At 35.7% G+C, this 27,262-nt stretch overlaps 1 protein-coding gene across 1 annotated transcript in view; it reads right to left on the bottom strand.

The window, feature by feature from the left end:
* The window catches only part of LOC108732052 (protein pangolin, isoforms A/H/I/S), a 193,674-nt gene that overhangs the window by 144,137 nt on the left and 22,275 nt on the right, over positions 1–27,262 (bottom strand). The window contains exon 3 of the mRNA XM_018462672.1: positions 19,055–19,158. Coding sequence (XP_018318174.1) covers positions 19,055–19,158 — 104 coding nt within the window. The remainder of the gene's footprint in view (positions 1–19,054; positions 19,159–27,262) is intronic.

The raw sequence follows: 27,262 nt of genomic DNA, 5'->3' as shown, positions 1-27,262 counted from the left end.
CACGACGCATCGCAGCGCGACGTGGTAATTATATAACTCGTCCGCGGCAATTACCAAAGTTTTAATTGCTGTAAGCTGCGAGTGGCCCCGCAATAATGTCATTATTCTCGGCCACTCGCGTGGCCGCCTTAACCGCGAACAGGCGAACGAGAAAAGAGGGGAAGAGAAAGAAATGGACAGCAAACCCGAAAACGTACCACCCTTGTCAAATTTTTCTTCCAGTCGCATCTCTCTGATGCACAACTCGATCTTTTTCGTCACAAAGTCGAGAATTAACAACGAGGTCTTTTTGCAGCGCAATAGCAAATCGAAATAACGAGTTACAAGAGTTTTTATCCTCATGACTCATGATCTAAAGGATATCTGCCGCATTGCGTTACGCCGATACGATTTAGGGATTAAAGCCCTCTTTTTCTCCGAAGGTTCGTTATGAATATGTATTATGACGATGATATAGAGCAGGTGCGAAGTTTTGCGAGGTCTTCTCTGACCTGGGTGAATCGCCCTTAATGGGCACTCTCTCACTATTATCTACGCCCCAAAAAGCCTCAACTCTCTCGCTTGCTCTCTTCCTGCACTTGGACAGAGAAGAGATGGATGCTATAGTGCTTCTGAGCATCAGAGACTAATAGCGACCATATCAGCTGCCCAACTGAGCGCCTCGGAAACCGGTGCACCCGCCGCGGCACCGGCGCCCATACCACGCATGCCGAACCATCGATATCGCCGTTGAATTTCAGCGGCTCTTATCTATGTCAAAAAGCTCTTCTCTCGCGCCTTACTCACTCGCATGAATAAATTAACCCATGCGCGTGATCAAGAGAGCTTTTCTCTCAGTTCAGAAAGGCTTCGTCACACCTATGAATTAATCCTAGAGTGCCAACATTGGAGCGTATTGGATTTTTTAATTTGCTTTGTCAAATTTATATTTTGCAACATTAAAGAGAGTTTAGACTGTTCATTTTTCTATTTCAAATATATTATCAAAAGAAAGAGAGACAGAGAGAGAGAGAGAGAGAGAGAGAGAGAGAGAAATCGACTTGATGAATTATCGATTTAAAGAGACAATACGCGGATGATATTCAAACGAAAATTTTGCGAGAATCGGCATCACGTAAAGTGTGAGCAGGTAGAATAGTCACCTGTAAAGGTGGGCAGCAGTCTGAGTCACGCAAACTCCACGCAAACCCACCCAAGTCTTTCAGACCTCCCTCTCTCGACGACTTGCCGACTGTCATTAATTAGAGACGCCCAGCCCGTCATCTTCGTGTCACACGAGGGCCGTGATGATATCGGATATATTTTACCTTGCTAATGCATCCTCGCTAAATTTCTCATTTTATTCGTGGCCTTTAATTCACCAGTTTGTTGTGAGCGCGACTTATCTAGTTTTAAAAGAGAATTGATTTAATCTTTAATGTTTCTTTGTTATTAGTCTGTGACATGCAACAGAAATTAAGAAGCATGTCGATATATACACAATTATAAAATATGATACACGTTAATATTCTTAGTCAATATTTTTTTTATTCTAAGAATATACGGATCAGAATCCTTATTAATGAACAGTACAAGCAATTAGCGACTCTCTTTATAAGATTATTACACTGAAAAAAATTTGCTAAATTTGAATACATATTTTTTTGGATATTGAAATATTAATTATAAGTTTACATAACATTTACTTAATAAAAAAAATAATAGTTGAATCAAATTAATGATTCTTGTACTAAATATATATATGTTTACATTTATAAGTAAATATTTACTTAGAACTATTCAAACAAATATTTATTAAAATTTAGTATTTTTTTCAGCGTCTCGACAAGCAAGCGATAAAATTAAGCTTTTACAATTAAAAAAAATTACGAAAATGTTTACAATATTTTTAACTACTTATTTGAAAGCGTTGTATGCGCGTATATATGCACACTCAATAATCGCATTTACATAAAGATCGATAGTTGAATCACTGATTAACGTGCGCGCATGGTTTTCACAAACTGACGAGCTTTCGGAGTTGACGCATGAGATCGAATGACGGGCACAACCCGAAGAAATTAGTATTGCACCCGTGCGTCAACGATAAATATTAAACAGACGATAAAAGCCGCGCGCACGGACAAAGGGCATAATGAAGCGGCGGGAAGCGCGCGAGCAGCTAAACAATAACGGCGAGAGACGAGCGGGGAAAAGGGTCAGCGATAGCCAACTGCGGTAAACAATAAGAAGCGACGAATTGTAATGCATTTTTTTCAGCTTTCGGTCAACCGCAGGAGTGGCCTAGCGTGACATCACGTTTTTTTCGAGCCGCTCATAATAGCGCAGCTTACCGGCTATTACCGCGACTGGCACGCCTCTCTCATCGTTCACCATGGTAATACACAATTCTCATCACTCTCTATGTCTCCTTCTCTCTCGGTTCTTCTGTTTTCGATCTATCCTTTACTATGTATAAGATGTAAATCTTTTCACTGAGAATCTCGTGAGAATCGCTGAAACTTACTAATGAGACCAATGCGATCTTTTGGATATTTTATCTTCCTTCCCTCCTCCACACACAAACGTGATGCAAATATTTTATAATTATCTGTATCAACATATTTCAGCATTCATGTGCGAAAGTTTTATTTACACGTGTAAAAATCAACCTAGCTCATTAACGAGCACTTCAATATATAATTTCGATTCCCCTCGACTTATGAAAGACTTATTAGAAATACAATATTTTCTTAATTTCTGCTTGTTAGAGAACAGAAATTCTCGTATCGTAGAAAGAGATTAACTCTAGCGTATAGGAGAATCGTGGTGGTGCAAATGTTTAAGACCACCGGGCAGAATATTTTAATTGAAAGATCGTCTCTCGACAAGACAAGGCAGACTCACGTAATTTCGCGTGAAACGGGTAGAAATATCCGCACGGTCGGCGAGAACAGAAAGTCGGTCGATTTCGTTGTTAAGACGTTGCTAAGAAAAAAATTCTCTCCCTCTCCCCTCTCTCTTTCGCTCGAATACGCGCGCTTTTTTTGCACGTTATTATTTCAGCGCTGACAATCGTGTGTTATCGCTTTTCATGACACAGTGCCGGCGGAATTACCGATGCTCGACGAAATAACGAGCAGCTCCTGAGAAAGAGCTGCAGCACGTGAGATCATTACGAAGGAATGAATCGTCACAATCACGTCGTCATTCATATGTTAACTGCGAATAAAAAATATGAGTAAGATGATTAAAAGAAACCCGAGCGTGAAGATGATGTATTAGATGTGGAGCACGTCATTAATATTAGGTCAGCGGAATTTAGAATATTGGCAAATCTTCACAAAAGATTATCTAAAATATTATTTATTGATGAATTTAGAGGTGTTTATTTAAACAAATACTGAATCTGTTTATGTTTTCTAATAAAACTTTGAAACTTTGCATCATTATATTTAATACGTTCAATAACCGATGAATAATTATTTAATGCTAAATTTTTTAATTAGACCTCTTGATGATACAATGATCTATAATAATTTATATCATTAAATTATAATGATATAACTCGGGAAAGATTAACTTCATGGCATAAAACCTCATAAGTGCGGCGGAAGAAAGAGGGAAAGGGGGGTAACGAAACGAATCGGCGTTACTAGCTGGGCGATAAATTCTCTCGAACGTAATCCGCGGTGAGACACAAGGCTCTCTACTCATGGTATCTCTACCTCTCAAGGTGAATGATGCAAATGCCACTGCGGTCGACGGTCTTTCCATCGGCGCGCGAGAGCTCATTGTACCTATCTATTCGCTTCTAGGTAATCTACTAAACAAATGACTATCATTTTCTTTGACTCTCACGATTTCAATGGTAATCAACAATCTTTTGTCTTATATCTTGTGAAAAATCGTGAGTTGTCGATATCTTTTTATTACGCTTATTAATAAACTCTTATGATGATGTTTGTTTTTCTAACCGATTATCGCAATGAGCGTATGAATTTGCAATTAATTTTCCTGTAATGTCGTTGTAATAACCGACACGTCCGCATACAATATATCAGTAGCATTAGAGGGCAATTAATTTGAGCTACGAACGAGCCTTGAAAATGACGGTGGCTTAGGTCTCGGGAGAGCGGAAACCATAAAATCGTCCCGCCTTTGCAAACGGAAAGACCACCCGCATATTCGCCGGCACGGAGACCCACTTAACACTGGATGAGTAACGTCTCGAAATTGTAACACCTTGAGCAATCCAGGACGTGGAAATGTCCGAGCTGAAAAATGCTTGAAAAATCTCGGAACTCAAACTACTTTAAAAATATAAAATATTATTTTTCATTTGTGCATAAGGAAGATTATTTAGAATAACTTCTACCTATTGCATTTTATGTTATCTCGTTCAGATTCAAGTTCAGGTTTTAAGTAAATGTTGATCGATGAAATGTTCACTTACTTGTCTGAATGATGTTCGTTTGCAACGCTGAGCGAAAGAATCGCGATGAATGCAGCAAGTATAATAAATCGCATCTAACACAGGACGAGTCGTATTAGCACCACCTTTCTAACTAATGAGACGACCTCGTGCCGCAAGAGATATAATGAACACGTCATTTCCATTTACTCACCGCGCGCGCATATAGAATATTGTAGAGAATCCGATCCGGGCCGAAATTAACGTTCGAGATGCGACTAATCCTCAAGCGCAAATTTTCCTCTGCGAGTTAGAATCGATCATATGAAGAGTCCGCGAATGGACGGATAAACAAGATTTCGATATCATTCAACACTTATTATTGAGATCGTGACAGGCTCTTGATTCGAAATTTGAAATTATATTTTTCTTTTTGCCATCTAAATTCTGATAAAACGATAAGGCAATTATCTGTTTATGTCAGTGTCTTTAAATTTATTAAAATCTATTACACAATAAAAAAATTATCAAATTTTAATAAATATTTGTTTAAGTAGTACTACACATTTACTTACAATATAAATAAGATAGAATAAGTATTTATTCAATAAAAAAATGATACTTAAATTAAAAATGATTCTTGTATACCAAATAAATATATATGTTTACACTTAGTAAATATTTAGTTAGTACTATTCAAACAAATATTTATTAAAATTTAGTATATTGTTTTCAGTGTATCTTTGATTTAATTTTTATTAATGTGTATAATTATTAAAATTCTTGAAACAATTACTTGTCTGATGATATTCATTTGCAAGGCTAAGCGAAAGAATCAAAATTTATTTAATATACTTGCACCTCTATCGCATTTCCTTTTTTACATCTATCATTATGACACAATATTGATTTTATTTTTTCAAATTTGCTAGCTAAGTTTAGTATTAAAATTAAATTCTACTTTTCCGAATCTGCGCGCAAACGGCGGCATGCGCTCGAAACGAGCTATCGGGAGTTTGCACTGTAATAACCGAGGCACATCGAGAGCCGTTTCTATCGCAAAATGGCTACGGGGGGAGAGCACAGCGGTAAGAAGAGAGACGCGGACGAAGGCAGCAATGAGGGAATTTGCAGGCAACACAACCCCCTTCTATACCGCGAAAGAGTTGCGCGTTTCCATCGTCGCACGAGATCGTTCCGACTTCCTTTTTTTTTTACTCCCCTTCTTTCCTCCGACCGGATGAAAAAGCGAGCAAGAGCGGGGCTTGTTTTGTGTCCGAAGTAGAAGTATCGATGGTTTCAGACTGCAATTTAAAGGAAGCAAAGCACCCGCGTAAAATCTATCCTCTCCTCTTATTTGCTGCATTTTTTCATTCCATTCCCGTAAAAATGATATTTTACGATTTCTGAAAATTGTTCGGTCTTATTGTAGAGCTTCTGAGGCAGTTCTCTCATTCTAAGATCTCTTCCATGACTTCCAGACGAACCGTGACGGAATCTTATGAAGGAAAAGACATTGTTGTGCTCTCATCGAACATGGAGTCCAACAAATAAACGAGGATCGCTCGTGAATCCGTGTAGCTCGAAATTGAAATGGAAACTCTCATTCGATGATACTTGAACAATCAACATTCCATGAAATATTTCTTTATTGCCTTCAATATTTTCCAAGGTATTTGCCATTTTAACTAGAAATACGCATATATTTTATATCCTGCAGAATTCCCTAAAATTTGTTTTCTTTTTTAGTAATGTTTAATTTAAATTTTTTATTAAAGATAAACGATAAACGTTAGGGACAAAGGAATTATGCTGCCATTGATTGTGATTAAGATATGTATTCTATTTAGAGAAATGTCCCTCATCTCTTTCCTCTTTTGAAAGGAAAAGGTAGAATTGGTGCCTCTCTTCGAAAGGCCTGAAACCGTACACGCTATAAATTTCCTGTGCTGTATCGTTTAAAATAGAAACACTAGTCGAAATAAGAAAAAAAATTACGGGCGAGTTGGTTCGTTTTCGTACTTCGATTAAAGGGTCCCCGTCGAATGATTCAAATTTCGATTCAATCACGGCGCCAATATTTTGCAAAGATTTTTTTTATATATTTTACGCTTTAAGCGTTTTATTTTAGTCCTCTCTATCTTTTTTCCTTTAAAAAGAGAGTCAGAGAAATCGAATTTGATCGAAGGAATATAGTTGACAGCCAAAAAATACCTGGAGACGTCTGCGATTCGATTCGTTCACGATTCACGCTTCGTTATTGGCATTAAATCATGAACAACACTATGGGGATCCGCGGGCGGACCCGACTTCTACAAACAGGTTTGCCTTCGCGCACAACTTTATTTTCTTAGCGAGGTCGATGAGAGTAGATTGAATTTTCTACTAAAACAGGAGTACACGCGCAGCAATTTTCTTATTGAGTGTTAGCACTATGATAGGCATATGACATTCATCATTAATTCAACAGATTTTATTCTGTTACGTGATTTAAAATCTTATTAGAAATAATATCTTTATTTTGTCTATTAAAATTTATATCAATAATTATATAACAATATAAAATTTATATTGTAATTATGTTAATAATTCAAAATGAGGAAATTAGGACTACTATAATGTTCAAAAACTCATGTTCGACATTTAGTCATATAATAAAAACTAATTTCATCTTATGATAAAACACGTGCGTTTCAGTTATTTTCTAGTCTTCATCGGCGCAATAAAAAAGTAGAAATAAATCATCAATCGATATGTTATTCATGTATTTTTTAAATTACCTATTGAAAAGTTATTTAATGAATGTTAAATTAAAGAAAAGGAGGAGAATGATGGACAGCGCTGACGAGTTGTTCGTTAAGTCCAGCTTAAATGGTTATCACGCGGCAACGAGACTGTACGAACGTGACCTACTTGATCCTGCTGTCTATAATGTGTCGTAACGGTAGTGATCGTGCTTGTCGATAGCTCGACCACGATCGATTAATATAAATATACGCATCTCAGCGCAGTTAGATACCGATGGACGGTACCGCCGCCAAACCGCATTACAAAAGCGCACATACCCCATGTCATGGTGAAACTAGAATTATGGTCGACATTGTCCCAGTTTCTAACACCAGAAGACATGAGATTCCCTTCTCCGATGCAATAATGCGCTACCCACATACGGCGAGTCTTACTTGAATGATTTCTATAAAATAATTGAGAGAGAGAAAGAGAGAAAGAGAAATCTCGTGAGATTTTATCTCAAAGTATTGCCATATGATACTCTGATTGTGGATATTAATCATCTAACGATAGTAATTTACTTTAAAAATTGCGCAAAACAAATGAATAAAATAAATAATTCAAAATAAAAAGTAGAATTAAATGGCGAATACAAGTTCTCGATACGCGGTATATTAAAATATATATATATTTTGCTATTAATTCATGGCGTTAATTCGTTCTAGTTTAACGCGTGAGGCTTTCAATGGTTTTCGCATCCTCGCGCATGACACAGCGGTGTTTATAACGCTAGAAAACAATGATGGCGCGTCCGCGTCGCTTTGAAGTTCGTAATGGGCTAGAGTGGATTTGCAATAAATTAGTGTGTATGCGTGTCGGCGAGATACCACGTATCATCGCCAGTAGCGGTCAGGTGTTCGATATTAATTTTCGATCCCTGATCGGAACGTAAAATTATTAATCGACAAACGTTAAAGGTGCATTGCGGTATCATTGTGAAATTGAAGAGAATCTACTTGATGGAGTTGAAGAATGAACAATCGTTGAGTGGCAAGCGGTTGCCGAGAAGAGGTTGTCGAGAAAAATCGCAACATTTGCGTCCCGTCGGCGAAATTAAAACTCGCACGCATTACATGCACAAAGAGCTTATAAATATTCTGTAACGATACCCCGGCTCTGGATTGATTCCCCAATTAAATGTAAATGAGCGACGGGGGTAAACTAGTGGAACGAGTTTTATAATATCCCGGCAGCCTAGAGGGGTGGGAGGAGCTCGTGAAATCCTACCTAAGTAGATAGCACGAGCGCGGCCAATAAATTAATTATTCACCCAATAACCGAGCTGCAGTAGCTCGTGTCCCTCTCTCTCAAGATTGCCAGCCTTCCTCTCGCTATGTTATTTATGATTCTATCTGGTATGTATTTTCACTCATTTGTTCCTTTGAAACTTCCTCATCATCGAAACGAGCTTTAATATTTACTATTTAATATATTCATCTTTTAAATTTTGAAAAAAAAAAAAACAAAATATTTATTATCATAATTTATTGAACGATTATTATTACCTCGTTCTTCTTCTATTTCTGTCATAATTATGTATCTTCCTTTACTCAACAACTCCTTCACATAGATAATTCATTTTTATATAGATATAAAAAGAAAAAAAACATTATTTACGGCATATTTCACAGAGATTATTCGATCAGAAACCTACAATGTCTGTTTGTAAAGACGTGTAACCCGTGTAGCAAGAGAAGTCACCGAGACGATGGCGACTCTTCTTTGAACAAGCATTCCCAACCACAATGATCGCAAACATTCCCGTTTCCGTTTTCAGGGTGGTTAGTTCTGGGCATTCTTCGGCGTTCACGGTCTACCCTGATATTTATTCTGGCTCATTTGTCCCGCAAGAATCGCCGCGTCATCGAAGGGAAACCCAGAGAGAGATCCTTTTTTGGATTTATACGCACGGTGTAGTCCCCTTGGAACTCGACGGGGGTCTCAGGTGCTAACTATAAACGGGACTAGTGGGGTTTGACTCTAATGCGATCTCTCGGAATCTGTACACGTATTCATTTAGATTCCTGACCGTTAAATAAAGTTTGGAAAAAGGGCATAAGACAATTTTAAAAACAACTGAGACGTGCCAATGTAAAACATTGTGCCATTTCTTAAATTTTTTGGGAGAAAGGAACTTACTTTCTCAAAAACTATCACTTCAAAAATTAGACAAAAAATTACATTATAATAACTAAAGGTATAAGCATGTGCAAAAAATTTTGAATTAAGTAATTCTAATGTAAAAGACAAAAATCGTGTTAAAATTGTTAAAATTTCATAACGTTATAAGTCCAAGTGAAAACGCGAGTCAGAACATTGTAAGTCCAAGCAAAAATATCAATTGTACAATGAATTTATAACGTTTTGAATTGTACTATTCATTTTTCTCTGCTTGTAGCACTTCCACGTCAAATATTAGTACGTGATAGAACAGCGTAAGTGCTAATATTTGACGAGGAGATTGCTGCTACAACCAATTTTTATGATAAAACGCGTTTTCACAATTTTGATACTTACGTCGTTTTACCGTGACACGCCTCAATTATTATCGAATTGTTTCGATTACTTAACTTAATTATGAGTTCTTCGCGCAAATATGAATACAGAGCTAGAAAATATTGGTTCTTTGTTCTAACTAGTGTGCCCGATGAATACAAAAATTTTTAATTGAGCTCCAAATTGTATTTATTCAAAATTTTCACATAAAAAAATGTAATCATATATTCATTCAAAATTTTAGGTTTTCAAAAAATATTTATTCACAAAAAAACTATGAATATTTAACGAATATTCATATTCATTCAAACAAAATATAAACTGAAAAAGAGCTGCAATAAGTAATCGTTATCCCTTAACTATAACGAGCACTTTGATGACTTTAAGTAAAAAAAATGAATTTTATTTATTCTTGTCATTGAAGTATTCAGATTTTATGAAGGAAACTTAGAAATTTTGAAAAATATTTTAGAAAGCAATACATTTTTTATTTATAAATATTTATTTGATAGAGCGTCATACATATTCCGATATAATTCCGGTTACATCACAGTAATGTTATAAACACTTTATAAGATATCTGGGCGCGTTCATTATGGTCTGAGGACATTAAATTCCGAGATATATTATTTATTCCCAATAAAAATGTCTTTGTTTAATCTATAGGCTAAACAAGAACATCTATCATATAGGTCGCGGACTAAGAACATGGTATAATTGTAGCCGCATTGTTTTTATAGATTTTTGTTTTGTAGACTTACAGGCTGTGTGCAGATAATATAGAGTAAAAGTGAATACGAAATGAAAATATTCGTAGTCATATTCAAAAAATATTCATTCAAATGGAATGAAAAAGTATTTATTCGTTTTTCTTGACGAATAAAAAAGATGTGTATTCGAATGAGTATTTTCAATCATTTTTTATTCATTTATTCGAATATTAGGTATATTCACCGGACACACTAGTTTTAACAGCAAATTGATAAAAAATACATTCACTTGCAAATAATGTCTATTACAAAAACATCGAATATATCAATTTATATGAAATGAGCCCTACGCTATAAACTTATGTTTCCTCAACAAGTTTACTCGAATATTAGCCTGCGAAAGAAATATCTAAGATAATAAATAATTGTATCAATGAATGTGAAGCAGATATATCGCGAATGAAGAATTCACTGAGAATTACTGAAGGAGCATTCCAAAAATCAGTTTTAAATTCAAACACGTAGTGTTTTGTTTATTGAAAAAGTTTAAAATTAAAACATCTTTAAGTTTAAAAAATGGAGATAAGAATAAAACATCTTTATATTTAAAAAAATCATAAGAATAAAATATTTTAATATTTTATAAAATTAAACACTTTTTTTTAATTAGGACAAAGTAATATCGAAGTAATAACGGTGTACTCGCTGGTAGCGATAGTCACAATAATCATTCCAGTTAAATGAACATTTGTCGCCGAAACAAAAAAATCGCAAAAGGAACGCGTAAAATTTGCACAATATCATTGTCGCTATTGTTAGACGGATGCAACTCTTAAAATTGTGCGATTACGTCAAATGTCCGATAATTCGAATGCAATGCAACGCGATGCAACACGACATGACGCGACACGAGACGAATGCGTCATGCGGGAAAGATATAAATTTCATCGCGTGGGCAATATCGTTGTGTCGCTACAATTGGTGCATAATGAGAGAAAGGATGTGCTCAGGCAACCTTAACTTGGTGACGACGACCTTGTTTGCGACTGAGAAATCGTTTCATTTTTAAATTCGAGTCGAAAAAATAAAAAAATTAATATTGCATTTGAATTCGCTCTTACTCTATTCTAATATATCTTATATGAAGACTGTCTACAGCTTGAAAAGTAGGTATAATGCGCAATTAATAATCCTTAATACATATACTTTTAATTAATAAAATAAATAAATTTAATTACAATGAATAACAAGAATTGATTTTTATTCTAAAATGATATTTGCAAAGGATAAATCTATCGATTAATCTTCTATGCCCTTTTCTGTCAAAACCGATATATTTGTGGTAAAAGAATAATTTAAATAGAATGATCTCGCGCTGCGAACTCGATCTCAATCTGCGAATTCGCTCGCAGCTTTTCCCACGTTGAATGAACAGGCAGAAAAACAATTAGTAGGGTTCTTAGGACAAGGGAGTATAGGTAGCGTAATGGAGAGATCGTATCATATGGCTATCTTGGTACTAACGGTCTATATGGTATTATCCCTCTGCAAAAGGACAATTCTCGGTTTATGCCTCGACAACTAAAAGAACTGAAGATTTGGAGAATACGAAAACTGCTCAAATGCTAACGCCTGAACCTATATAATGGCACTACCCAATAAAACTTGCGAGTGTCAAATAAACTTCCTTTCTCGACGCCAATATTCCAAACAGATTCAAATTCTTCGTAAAATTCATGCAAAAATTTTGTCTCGGCGCACATTTTAAAGGACTACATACGTAGTATATAAATTCACACAGAATCATACAAGCACTTAAAATCCAGCTAGTTCGTTTAAGATATTGATTTCTATAGGTTGTGTTCTCACATATACGGTCCTATAAGGTATTGTTTATTTGTTTGCCTTGATATTGTGCCAAAATATTTCAAAAATTTTGAAATAAAAGCTCCGTTGTCAAAAAGATTTTTCTTTTATCACGAAGCAATCGAATTAATCACATTTCACATCATTTTCATTGAGCGCAACGAAGAAGAAATGCTGAACATTCATGATTGTAAGAAATGTTGGACATTCATTCTGCTCTAAAGATTTTCAAAGATTCCGCGATATCTCATCAATCTCCCATTTTGCGCCGAACGATAGCACGACACGGCGTAAAATTGCCGATCGGATGCGATCTGGTGCGATTGGATGCGACGCGACGCGTGACACCGCGTTTTCTCTTTTTCCAACTCCACAGTTTAGGTCGAGCTACCTGATATAGGAGAAGAAAAGCAGCGAAGTCTCTTCCCACGAGTGCTAGACGACGGTACTTGATTGGCAAACAATTAGCGGCCACGATGTCGAAAAGGAGGGGACGATGAGGATGATGATGGGGACGAGAGAAGGACAACGACGACGAAGAGAACCGAACGCGGAATAGGTATGTATCACGCGAGCATCTTTGACCGATGCATCCTCCTTACAACCCTCTTTTATCTCTCTCTCTCTCCACCTTCGTGGCAAGTCGCTCGCTCGCCAATATCTTTACAATGAAAACAATACCGTAGTTCTTCCGCCGGAGCGAACAGACAAAGGGCATTCCTGAAACAAAACCATTGTCACCATCGTCACCATCGTCGTCATCAAACTCCAGAGAATCCTACGAACATGTTAAAACGTTCTATATAAAGCACAGAACAGGAATTATAAGCGTTTCCTTTATCTGCACTTTACACTATTTTCATTAATATCTAAAAATTGACCCGTAAAGATGCGTATCTCATACCTACATCATAATATAAAAAGACGAAACAAGATGGAGCGAAATGTGTAAAACTTCTGAAGCAAGCTTATCAATTAAAAATAAGATAAAAAATATCATAAATTGCTCATAAAAAATAATTTTAAAAATTATAGATTTAGTAATAAAGCAAAATTTAGTAATAAACCTTTTGATTTAATAGTACAATTTTATTTAGTTACTCACATTTTATAAATAATAATGTAAAATCGAGTTGCGATTACAAAATCACTTTTCTTTTAGTAATTTCAACAAAATATTAATTAAAATATCTATTATTATGGAGTAGAGCGAAGAGTGTTTCACGAAGTTCTCGGAAATGGCAGCTCTATAAAGCTAGCAGGACCAAATCGGACCTATCGGAATTTTTAGTACTCATTTTGTATTAAATTGTACCATTAATGATAATTTTGTACTGGTGCCAATTCAAAATAAAAGAAAAGAATAAAAATCAATCCGATATAGTACAAATTCAATCCTATTGATTTCTGATGTTATTTTTCTTCTTTCCTTTTATTTTGAATTGGTCCTGCCTGCTTAATATTAAGCTAGCCAATGCCACGATTTTTTTTCGAAATGGCACACAATACAAAATAATCATTAATGATACATATTAGTACACGAAATAAGTACTGAAAATTCCGACAAGTCCGATTTGATTCTGTTAATTTGGTCTTCCTAACTTTATAGAGCTGGAGGTGGCGTGTCTTTTCTCATAAGAGAAATTCGATGTCCTACCTATACAAAGCGGGGATTTGAGAGACCAATTTCGTGCATTTTTTATCACATCATGATCAATCATGGTAAGAATTTTTTTTAGTACACTGTTAGTAATTGATCCAATACTCTTACTCTTGTCAAGCTAAGAAAATTCAAAAACGTCAAACATACTTTTACTCTGTAAAGGGTGAGAGATATATACTATTCTTATGTAATTGTTTTGTTCCGGTAATAAAATTTAATTATAAAAAATCTCTGAACACATCATACAAAACAGTTTTGTATCATTAAATCATCAGTTTAATTAGTAAATTCAATAAATTGGTATCGGCATGGTAACCACGTTTAATTGGTCACATAACAAGCTTTTGCGTCAGTAACAAAACTTTTTAATTACTTATACCAAACATCTACATGTAATTTTTATCGATTGCTGTTTAATGATAAATGAATTTAATAGAATGGAAAAACAGAAAATGAAACAGCTTTGGCTACGTAGCTCTATGCGTTATATTATTACTTTGAAATAAATGCGCCACGTTCGTTTCGAGAGCTACGTGTATTAATGTAAGGTTTTGAATTTCATGTGTATATATAAGCAGATCTATCGAGATCTCGAACCTTCGCCGGAGCCTCTCGTCCTCCGCCTCTGCTCTTCTCCTCTTTTCGTTTCCCTTTCACCGATTTCTCTCTTTCTGCCCTTTTTTACTTTTCGTTTCCCAAAACTACGCTCCGTTACGTCCGTTATTTTCGAGAACTTCGAATCGCATTCTTTTTAATTGGTGGGACGCGTTTCGTTGCGCACGAACGTACAAACTCGTGTATTTTTTGTTTCTTCTCTGTATGTTCCTCTTCGATAGTCGAACAGCTTTTTCTACGGCGTTTTTCGACATTTCGTGTAAATTCCAGCAACATCATTCCTTTGTCATGGCAGTAACCACCGTCGGCAGGGTGTAACGCGATTCTAGTATCCGAGCCAATGTCGTCACAAATCGAATATACGCTCTTTGACAAAAAAAAAGTTACACACAGGTCTAGACCTGCGCGTAACTTTTTGTCAAAGAATGTATAAGAAATAGAAAAGCATTCGGCAGCGTTGCATTGTACGAAAAGCTCGCGAATGATCGTCGATTGAATTCCACCCTGTTAGTAACGAACCGATCCATTTAATACGATCACTTATTCCCTAGCTGTGTTATCGAGGCTCTGGACGAGGCGACTGATCGTGAGTTATCCAATTTCTATTTCCCGCGCGATCTCTTATCGTGAAAGTCTCGGCTTTCGAGAAACGATCATTTGATGTATATTCTTTAACGCAAACGAAGTTATCCTGGCTCTTAAAACTCTTTATATTCTACAAAGTGCGGCAACGAGGTGCACGCGGATTGTTTAGCAAATCGTTTTCACGCCGAGTCGCAATCGATGAGAATCGTGAGACATGATCGTCTTTAAAGCTACTTAACAGTCCCACGAAACGGTCGATTCCGTGGTCGAAGACACTTTGCAACGAAACCCGCGCACGTGGTGGAGATAGAGAGCGCGTGTGTGTCCCGGCATTCCGGTGAAATGCGTTTAAACCGCCGCGACGAATCGTTAACGGGCTTCTAATCGCCGCGCATTACTGAGGTGGCACCTCCAAGTAACGATCGGACGAACTCAGAATAATTATTACGCTTTTCTCACCGAGGAGGTCAAGCGAGATTGGCAATATTCGTTGGCGAGCGCTACACGTGTCTTAACATGCATAACATATTTTAAACGTAGAAACAGTTTCTCTGGGACTAAATGCTATTCTAATGCACTGAGAGAAATGTTTGATATGAATAAGTTTGTTACTGACGTAAAAATTATTTATTAATATGCTAATTAAACCGTTGATTATTACGCCAATAATAATTAAAAATGTCGCCATGATTGGCCACGACGTAGTGAGAAATGCATGAAGCTAGTCTCTAACCTTCCCTGCTTTGTACGAATAGACATTGAGAATTTGTCTTTATACGAGAAGACACGCCATCTCTGAGAACTCCGTGAAATATTCCTCATTCTACCATAATAGACTATTTTGTTGAAATTACCAACAGAAAATTGATTTTATAATTGCAACCCAATTTTATATTATTATTAACAAAACGTGAGTAACTAAATAAAATTATATTGTTAAATCAAAAGGTTTACCAAATATTGCTTATGTAATAAAAAATACTACATTCTGCTATTTTAACAAAATTATCCACTAATCGGCTACTTGTGAATAATACTCTTTTTTTGTTACCATTATTACTATAATTTTTTTCACAGTATATTAGATGTCGCATTTGTAATTATTGCAATAGCAGTAGTTTTTCATAATATTTAAATTAATCCTTTATACCTTAAAATGTTATGTTTTAATGACTTTAACCAATCTTCAATTGGTGTGAGCTATTATGAATTGCATAACTTTCGAAACGAGTAAATAGATAAATAATTGCAAGCCCCATGCAATATGTTAGATCTAGTTAGCGCAACTAACGATTCGGAAGTGCTGTTTGCCGTGAGATTTCGAGCGAGACTCGCTTCGCGCCCCATACCCGTGTTGGAGTGGAGGTAAGCGTACGAGAGAGAGTTCGTCGAGACACGCTCGTTGTCGGAAATAACGACATAATGACATGGTAGAGGATGAGTGCCCCAGGTAGGTAAATCCAAGACGCAGGCACGGCATAACTAGAGAGAAAGAGAAAGGAAGATCGGGAGGGACAGGGAGGGAGAGAAAACCAGACCGGGATATATCCAGCGAGCAAGAGGGGAAGGGGGAACGAGGAGGAGGTGGGATCATCGGCGTGTCTCGGTAGTATCCCTGACCATCGCCGGTGGTTCATCAACTCCGAGGAGTTGAAGAGACCTTAATAGGCTCTCCCGCTAGAGTCTGGACCATGTCATGCACCCTTTTACCTCGCGTCTCGACCTGATTTCGCACGTGATTCTCGCTGCTGAACTGTCAGTTGCGATTCGACCGGATTTATTAATCAGCGTACGCCCCGAATTTGCATAATGAAATAAAAGACGCACTCGTGTATTCAGATTAAAGACTCGAATCGGTATAATTCTGATGAATTCGGATGTCGAGGACCGTAGATATGTGTATAAGTTACATTTTTACATCAGACACGAAAAAATCAATTTTACTAAAAAATGTAGCAAATTTGAAAATAATTTTGTCGGACTATCAAAATAATGCTGTACATTCAAAAAAGAAATGTTTAATTTTAAGATATTAAAATGTTTTACTCGTGTCTCTGTTTTTTAAACACTTAAAGATGTCACAGTGTAAAAATCTCAAGCATAATGAGCAATGCTATAAAAAGTTTTGATATTCTAACAATTAGTTTGAGTGCCTTACATAATTTTGATAGTACAACAAAATTATTTTTAGATCTGTAACTAGCTAAATTTTAGATACTTCAGCAAAACATCCTTTCCGTGTAGAATTACATCTACATAATAAAAAATTGAAAATTAAACTTAACAAAATTGATATCATTTTTATTAAAACAACTGCAATATTTGCAATTGCAAAATCATATAATACCAACGCGCTTTCTTTCCACAAAATGTGTAATTGTCTTCACTCTCATTCTCTATAAACGTGCCGATTGCGATATTCTGTCATTTCTCTAATTATTGACCTTTGATAGACGCGTGGACCACGCGCAATCGCAATAACTTTAATAGCGCTTTATCGCGTTAACGACCGGTATAAATCGCTAGCGGATATATATTGATACAACGCGAAATTCCATGGTAAATGAAACAACGGCGAAATTGAGTGGTCAACGCGCCGACGCACATTACCGCGATAATTCCCAATAATTTATCATCGCCGCGTTGCGTCGCACATCCCGCGCCATGTAATCGTCAGAGTCGCTGTTGCATCCGCCGCCGCATTTCGAGCGTCATGAAGAATTGAACGACGTCGCGCGCGGTTTGCGTCGCGGTGTTAATCAGCCGTAAAGAATCGACGAGACTGCTCTTCTCTCTTAATGGGTTCACGCGTCGTGGAATCGCGCACAAAGCGCAACGCGGCCCGCGAGAGATCGCAACGGCGGCCGCACGCGTCATGCTCTCTTTAACATCGAATCGGCCCAATTTTGCACTATTTAGCGACGCCATGCTTCGCCGCAGCCGAATTAGCCGAATCCGCAGAAGCACGCCCGCATGATAACTGCGTTTCGCGGCTCAATCCTTCCGCATATTGTATTTCTTTCATATATAAAACATCACTGTATAGAAAGATTGATTTTGTTGAAATATTTTGAAATTTAGCTAGATCTAAAAATAATTTTATTATACTATCAAAATAATTACGCAAGACATTCCTTTTTGCAGCATTGCTCGCATCATGCTTAGGTTTCCTACGTAATTATTTCGACAGTCCAACAAAATTATTTTCAGATTCTTATTTATATATATATATATATACATATATATATTATATATCTAAATTTTTAGATAGATACTTCAACAAAATTGTTTTCTTTTCCTGTGTATGAAAAATTAATCCTTCATTTTTATGATTTTCTCGCATAATTATTCTATACATTTTCGATGACTTGAGAAGACGACATGATCCTCTGATACTTACAAAGCAAATTATAAAGTTGCACACGCGCGTAAGAGTGAGTGAGTGAGAGAAAGAAAAAGAAAGAAAATATACACGTGTGCGAACGAGGCTGTAAATATAAATCGTGAATCCAATTTGCGGACACCATAAATCAATAGCGTGATCACGATCTCGCTAGAAAGGCATGAAACAGTCTGACGGAGTCAGATCAGGGTCCAGGTTCGGACAAAAGACGCGGTTACGGACGCGTTGCTGTCGAGAACAAGAGTAACGCGATGGTCAATTAATGTTCGAGGCATGCCAAATTTTAAATGAAAATAAACCTACACTGAGAAAAAAAATTGTTCATTTGACTAAATTAATTTATTTCGTCTTTATTTCTTTCGATGAAGAATATATGTATTTAAATTAAGTTATTTGACTTAAATACATACATTCTTCAAAGAAGAAGACGAAAGAAATAGAGACAATTAAAATGATTTAGTCAAATAAATAATTAATTTACTTAAATGAACCATTTTTATTCTCAGTAAGAAAAGTATAACCGAACTACTCACCATAGAAACGGGGATAGGTCCTCCGGCTCCGTTGGGATAAGGATACGGCGAGACGAGGTAGCCCATGTTGAACGAGGAGGTGTGCGGTGTCGGATCCACCTTTCCTATTTTGGAAACAAACGAAGGTATGATTATAATCGCAGATCTTTCTACTAATAACTATTATATGTCGAGAATTGATTAAATTATACTTGTAATGTATTTTTTACTTTTCATTTTTAATAAAAAATCTCAATAAAGTATTATAAAATAATAAGTGATTATTATAAAATTGTTACATAATTATTATAAAATAATTACTCTTATCGCACTTTAATTTTTCTATGAGAAATTGAAATAATCGAACTCTGAAAAATGTATGACAGTAATGTTGTCATACAACAATATTTACATCAATTAAACAGTATCGTACGGATTATAGATTGCTACAGATTAGTCAGACGTTAAACAGACCGCAGACGAAGAAATATTTCTTTAAATGGCAGCCTGCACGCGAACCAAATTGTAGAAAGTAAAAAGGAGTTCCGAAAGAAAGACCGACAACCGACAGTTGTACGACAATTTGGGGTTTGTGCAACACTGGCCTTAATTATATGTTTCCTATACAAATCGCTTTTGTTTTTCTTTTATAATACATGATAGTTTGCCGAAAAGTATAAGATTACGTGGTATTTATTTTATCTAGGTTTTTTATTTCGATCTCCCAATTCGCACCTGCTCGATTTTTTTACATACACATTTTTCGTAACTTATATAAAAATATTCAAAATGGAATTAAAAATATATTTTTCGACACGATGTACAATCTAAAGTGCAATCGTTTATTGCATTTCAGCTCCATTATAAGTTCATTTAAAGTCGTTGGAGGTGTCGCATTCGCAATTTCATGTAATGTCGCATTTTAATCGAGTTAATAACATCCGCTTGATCCGCGTGACAGATATTTTTTTCCACCCTTAAACGTCCGTATAAATATTACATCTGTATTAAAACCAGTCTTCGCTTAATAGGATTCAACGCCGTTCGCGTAGAGAAGACCGATCTTGGCGAGCATGCGAAAACCTGCTCCAAAGATTCAGAGGCGATACCAATCGTCTATCGTTACAGCTAATCCTTAAGACGAGAGATGGATGCTGCGGTCGGAGAACCTTCTTTCGAGCTTATCCTTCCGCGAAACTGGATCGTCGTCCTAAACGACAGGAGAAATATACACGAAGAATTCATTCCACGATCATCCTGATCATCCTGAAGCTGTGTGCTTCTGCCTAAGATCGTCTCCGTAATCAATACGAATTCTGTCCTTGCGAAATCGACCAAATTTTTTGTTCATTTCGTGAAACTCGATCGTTTTGAATGAACCGAAGTAAGTACATCCTATTCAAACCAATAGCGATCTAGCCAGCGAATACAAGAATTAAGGTCGTACTTTGGCATAAGACTTAGGCCACAACCTTGCTTTAAGACCGTAAACAGTAAAGCCGAAAGAAATTTATTATCTTAAAGCAAAGATTGTGGACTAGACCTAAGCTGCATAACGCATAAGGCATAAAAGAATCAACCAATCAGAATCTTTCATTCCATACTCTGATTTGTTCTCTTATACGTGATGCAGTTAGACCTAGTTCACAACCTTTAAGGTAAGAAATTGACCAATCACAGTCGACTATGAGAAAAATAATCGACTGTGATTGGTCAACGTCATACAGCGTTATGCAAAAGTCTGGTACGGCCTTTTAAGATTTTTGTGGCATAAATTTTATCATCAAGAAACAAGCATCTTCAAGTAGTCAACGAGAGTCGTACAAGTACTCGTAAACAGTACAGTTACAGATGTAATAGGATCATGTTCTCTTTTCTCAATAATATTTACGAAGCTGAAATTACTGCGCAAAAATTTCAATAAATATACGGAAAATAAGATTCTCTTTTGCGCAATGCTTGATACTACAAACATTCAGGGAAATTAATTGATATTTTATTCTACTTCCAATCTCCATAATTAATAAAGACGAGTACCGTTGTTAAAAAACATTCTCGTATCAAAAATATAATTTAAATATATTTATTTCGAGATAGTACATAATGGATATGAGAATCAGTGCGGTACTTATGCACAAAAATGTTATTCAGAAGATAATTTAATTGTTATATTAGATTCGGAAATACAATATATGTATATTCGTACGCGTTTCAACTTGCTTTCGAGTCATTTTCAATATTTTTTTATTCCATCGAGAAGATGGAAGCAAAAGCAAGTTGAAACGCGAATAGATATCGTACTTCCGAATCTGATGTGAACAATTAAAAGCGTTTTCAGAACATTTTTGTGCACTACACATTCCTATATATCTCATGTACTTTTCTTAAATTTGTTAAAACTGAGGCATCCCATATAATCTTATTGTTTCACTTCTCTTATTAAATATTTATATAGTATGATTACTATTTTAGTTTAAATAGATGATCAATGAATAGCATATATTTAATTAATACTTTGGCAATTGGAGAGGCGCTTGTTCGCAGTCGTCTCGATCGCTCCAGTAACGACCATGAAAGAGTTAATTCTTCGTGCTTGGACCTACGCGATCCCGATCGTCGCGAGACGTAGGACCATTGACCTTTCCCTTTGAGTGAAGAGGCACGAGAGACGCACACAGCACAGCACTCGTTCGTCGTTCCGTAGTTATTAAGACGCGAACGCTTCTGCCGCGTACACGCTTCGATGCAATTCACACGAACGCGCGGACGATTAAATTGTCAGCTACGCGACTCTATAAATAACGCAACGCAGCGCCGCATACCACCGAGTCGAGTCCCGCGATTCTCGTTTTATCAACGCCCGTGAGTCTGCCGATGGAAAGCTCTCGCGAGAGCTGGTTTTATCGAGATTCCCGCAGCGAAACGACGCTTGACGGATTTTGTGCGAAATTATTGTGGGAAAGAGAGAAAGAGAGAGAAAATTTAGCAATATCAAGCATTAGAATATCAAAGTAATAACAATAGGACAAGATCATGTGAGCCAACGCAAGATATATTAATAAAAATACTCGTTATAATTCGTGTTCTTTATTAATAATAACAAAAAGATCCTTATATTGCATCATCGTCGGTATTTAAAAAATACTGACGAAATTATAAGTTAATTCTCTCTTAAAAAGTCCATTTATACAAACATGTGCAATGGCTACAAAGATCTCGCTTATACATCATTAGTTTGTCGGATTTGATTACGGCATTACGATAAATCGTTTAAAAATTCAGATTATCCTGTGTCATCTTTGGTACATTAACATCCTCCAAGCCAAATCGAATCCGAATATCAAAGTATGAAGCTGTTAGCGAGTAAAGTAATAAACACTTGGAATTTAGGAAACGAACGGCGTAACACAATTACATATCGATGCAGATTGTTGGAGATGAAACCTGCGTTCATCGGTCACATTTCGTCGTCTCGGAAGGAATCGTGTAAAAGCGTGCAAAAAGGAACTGCTTGTCTAGCGTTTAGCTGTAATTTCAGCCACGTTCCTCTCGCATTCACTCGCTACCGAATGCATATCCTGGGCGCACATGTGCGCCACACTCCTCGTGGCCAAAGTTTATTACCAGTTCGTCTCTCCTTTCCCTTCCACTCGTCTCCCTTTTCCATCATGATCGGCGCGTCTCCTCCCTCGCCCGCACGGCGCGCGTTCTATCGGCCTTCCAACCGGCGCTACACCAATTCAAAGTTCGTGCACTCGATCTCTCTCCTTGTTTTCTGTCCTCTTTCGTCCTTCTCTCTTTCGCTCCTCTCCCGCGGGTTTGTTTACTTCGCAGTCTTGTTGGAATAATACCCCGGCAAGGTAATTATAGATACCCGGAGCCTCACAATGCGACTCCGACACACGTTTACAACTGAAGACACACACCCGCGAATATTTCTCGGTACTGATATACGCGTGGCGGCAGTTGACAATGAAAATCTTGACACCCGATATGAACACCCACCTCGACTTCTTTAGTGAGCAAACAGGATCCATCTTAATCGAAAATACATCTTCTATCGTGTAACGCAATTCGTGCTAATATTTTATTTATTTAATAATGCGAAAAATTTCCATTAAAACCTTGTATCTAATTTCGAAAACAAATTTAATTCAAAATTACATTAAAAGGATAAAATTCAATTAACTTAATTTCGATACCTAATAAAGAAATAATTCCATAGAACGTTAAATTTATTTTCAACATTTTCTGCCGCAGAAGAAACGTTTTTTTTTATTCATAACGTCTAAAATACTGTTAAGTCACATGAATTTGTCGCCAAATCTGGAACACCGCGTCGACGAGAAAACACGCATGGTAGAATTTAGAGAAGAGAATTATTAGGGAGTTTTTGCAATAGCGTTTATCCAGATACAGTGAACGCTAAGGTCAGGTATCTTCTTCTTAACAACTAATTGAGAAAAGGATAGCGTGACTTTAGCGTTCACCGTATCTGAATTCACGTTATTGCAAAAAACTCTCTAATAATTTATGAGAGTACGTAATAATCGTAACTGTACGGATTCTTGAACAATATTCCAAGTTATCTGTGATTCCGCATCGATGATTCCTAGAAAGGCCCATCAGAACGCAGAAGTCAAAGAGTGGAAGCCGTGAAGAGATTATTACTGGGCTCGGTTTCTCGAAGCGCTCTCGATCCCCCGTCGAGTGCTTGCGGGCATTGTTTATGCCTGAGGATTGTTTTCGTTTGACGAAAAGCAATGAGGTTTTTTTTCTATCACGCGTATATCTTCGTAAACAAGAAGATCGATTGAATATTTCGCATGCGTACTGAGACAAGCTATAATGATGGAGTTTATCGGGAAAACAGAATCTATAAAAATGGAATTCTATTTCGATATGCAACGTCCCAAATAATGAGATTTCGTATATATTCTTTCAACTGTTACATAACAATTCGCATCATACAGAAAGAGTGCAGAAGATAAAACAAAAAATGGCAAAATATGACATAAAAGTAATATATTGTTACTTTATATTAAGATGGGAAAAATAAAAAAGAAATCAAACTTGTCAATTACTGTCTCTTGCATTATCATCTCGGTTCTCGGAAGGGGATCGATAAAAGTAATCTCGCGCCGCCTAATCTGGAGATGAGAAGATGCGGCAATTACGGACTTCTTCCAAATTCGAGCTTCAAATCACGGTCGAATACGAGCTAAAAAGGACACGGGAGCGAAAGAGCGTGCTCTTAATGCTATTACAGACGAGCTTGTGTATACAGCTTGTTGTCGGTTGGTAAATTACTATAATTGTGAAGTTCCGGCGATTTTTAGATTAGCTCTGGTCCATCAACGGTATATACCTATACCGACCTGCCGACACTGTCCAGCGATTCTCAACTCGACAAATTCGTACAAAATAAATCATATTGTACATAAAAATTGAACGTTAAATGTCGTTTGAGTCTCTCACATCGCGCTTATATTAACTTTTAAATTTGTAAAATAAAATAAATATGTAAAAAGTTCATATCTTGATATAAATTTGATACAAATTATAGATATAATTTCAAGATATCCAAAAAATAAATACAAAATGCGTTAATCCTTAAAAGATTTATACAAAATATATAAGATAATAAAGATATTCTTGAAAGGAAATACCTCGAGAAACACGGATATTCGATTAAAATCGTGCGAAGGTCGTGTCATATGATACGACCGACGCAAACGTAGTCTTTCTTAATTAATTAATATAGCTGATTAAACCAAATTAAAAACATACAGTGCAACCTGACAATTAACCCAAATTAATGGCGCCAATAATGCGAGTCCTTTCGTCATGTAATAGCATCACGCTCGGCAAGAAACCGTACAATTACAATATTTTTAGTCACTGGCGAATTCGGTCGAATTTTAAATTAAAATTTTGCAATTACTAGAAATTAATTTCATGTTTATGTCAAGAATATTTTTTATAACTTTATGTGTGTGTATTTATGCACGCGGATTTATAAACTATTTTGTACTTCGAAGGAAGTAAACAAATTTATGTGAAAGAAAAAGAGAAAGAATTTTAAGATTACTGTAACAACATATGTACATCCGTGACGATGAGAAAAGAACGTTTTCACATAAATCCATTCTTGGCGATTCTTAAGAACCAGACTCCATTGCTTTTTACGTCAGTTAAAATTCTTGTCTATGTCTTTCAAACATGTTTTGTGGCTTTTGATCCGCAGGGGGTCTTATCTTTTCTTTCTCTCTTTCCTTTTCAGTTAGATAAAAAAAAAGTAAAGAAAAACTACGGAACATCAAGAAATTTAACTCTTATTAGACGGGAAAGCTACTGCAGTTGCATTAAAAGCATTATATTTTGTGGCAAAAAATAAAATAGGAATTATAAATCTTACTAAAGGAAAAACTAATTTAAAATAGACCCCCGCACGTTAAATGTTCTTGAAAGTTTTGTGTAAGAATTCGTGTTTAGTCACGATTTCACATAAATTCTTTTTGTACTGTCTATAGAATAGATGTATTGAACTCGACTTCTTTGTGAGCCACTTAAATCCTAAAATGTGAGTTCTGTATCTTGACACGGTTTTTAATCTAAATGCACCGAGAGAAAATGTACTAAATTTTAATAAATAATTGTTTGATCAGTACTAACAGAACAATTAATTATGAAAAATAAATATTTTTTAATAAAATATGTAATATTTAGTTAAATCATTAATGGTTCTTGCACCAAATAAATATATGTTTACATGTAAATATTCAACTGCTATTATTAAAACAAAAATATATTAAAATTTAGTACATTCTTTCTGTGTGTATATCTTCTTCCATTCGTATAATTTTAAAAGAATTTCTTTTAGATATCGTTGTGTTGATAGAAAAACGATATTAAATTAGTATTTTTGAGATAATGAAAGGAAATCGACTCTCAAGAATATATTTTTATGGAAAAACGACACATTTGTAGCTCATTTGTTTATATGGAAGAGCATCATAACTCTGATAAAAAATAAAATTTACACTATAAAGTTGCAAGTATTCAAAGTTTGAAAACTCCTGATATAGTTTTAAAGAATACATTATAACTGAAAGTGTAAAGAAGTTACAGAAATTGCATATTCATTATAGTATATCTTAATTAAAATGTTGTTCTAATTCAAAATTTTAAAAATGAAAAGTTGTTAATTTTTAAATGTCATTTTTTTACGCAGTAATATAGAATATTTTATTAGAAAAGAATTTAATAAATTTCATGAATTTGTTAATAAATTTACATATATATTGTTTATGCATTGTTTGCGTACTGAGGCAGTTTCTCAATAAACTAATGTATGTTAAATACTACTGTAAAAGCTAATATTTTAATAATAATAAACAGAACTATGTAAAATTAAAATTTTATCGCGTTTCAAGAAACATGATTATTTAACATTTTTAATGTATAAAGTATTTTTCCGTAAAATATAATCGAAATACCAAAAAACATATGTTGGCATGTTTTTGACGACCCTCGATGCGGGAGCTCAGAAACTAGGGACCAATCAAAATACCGAGAAATTTAGAATCCCAGCGGTTTTGTAAAATAAATGTATTTATTGTTACACGTTTTTTGACATCATTAACTTCTTTAAAAGATTTGTTATATTTTGTATTTTAGACATTAAAAAAGAATTGTGCAACTAATAGAAGACACGCTGTAAAACGATAGAAATTATTCTTGATAAAGATAGAAAATATGTACAAAATATAATTTAATTTTTTTTTTTAATTTTAATTTTGCTTTTTTTTTAATACAATACATATTCTATTATAATATTTAAGTTTATGATGTATAATTTGAATTATTATTTGAAGATATATATAATTGATGAAATATACGGATTTAATATCTGATTTTTTCGTAAATTGTCTTTATCTTTTCTGATATTTTTGATTACATACTCGAAAATATAAATATGCATAATAAATCAGAAAAAAAAGAGGGAGGGACAAAAGGAGGGAAGACAAAGGGAAAAAGAAAAAGAGAGAACAAAACGTATTTCGCCTCATAAAGGTCACCAAGTAGACGCACCCTCGTAATGGGCCTCAGAGATTCCTGACGGGCCCCGAGGCCAAACCCCACTGTCACGTAGTCGAAGACTACGTAGTTGTTGGTTAGAACTCAGGCGTGCTCAGAAAGACCACGTGCAGGAATCAAAGCAATCAA

The sequence above is a fragment of the Mycetomoellerius zeteki genome, unplaced genomic scaffold, assembly GCF_001594055.1.
Source record: "Mycetomoellerius zeteki isolate Tzet28-1 unplaced genomic scaffold, Tzet1.0 scaffold145, whole genome shotgun sequence".
In the NCBI taxonomy this organism is placed as follows: domain Eukaryota; kingdom Metazoa; phylum Arthropoda; class Insecta; order Hymenoptera; family Formicidae; genus Mycetomoellerius; species Mycetomoellerius zeteki.
This window is presented reverse-complemented; position numbering and strand designations above follow the sequence as displayed.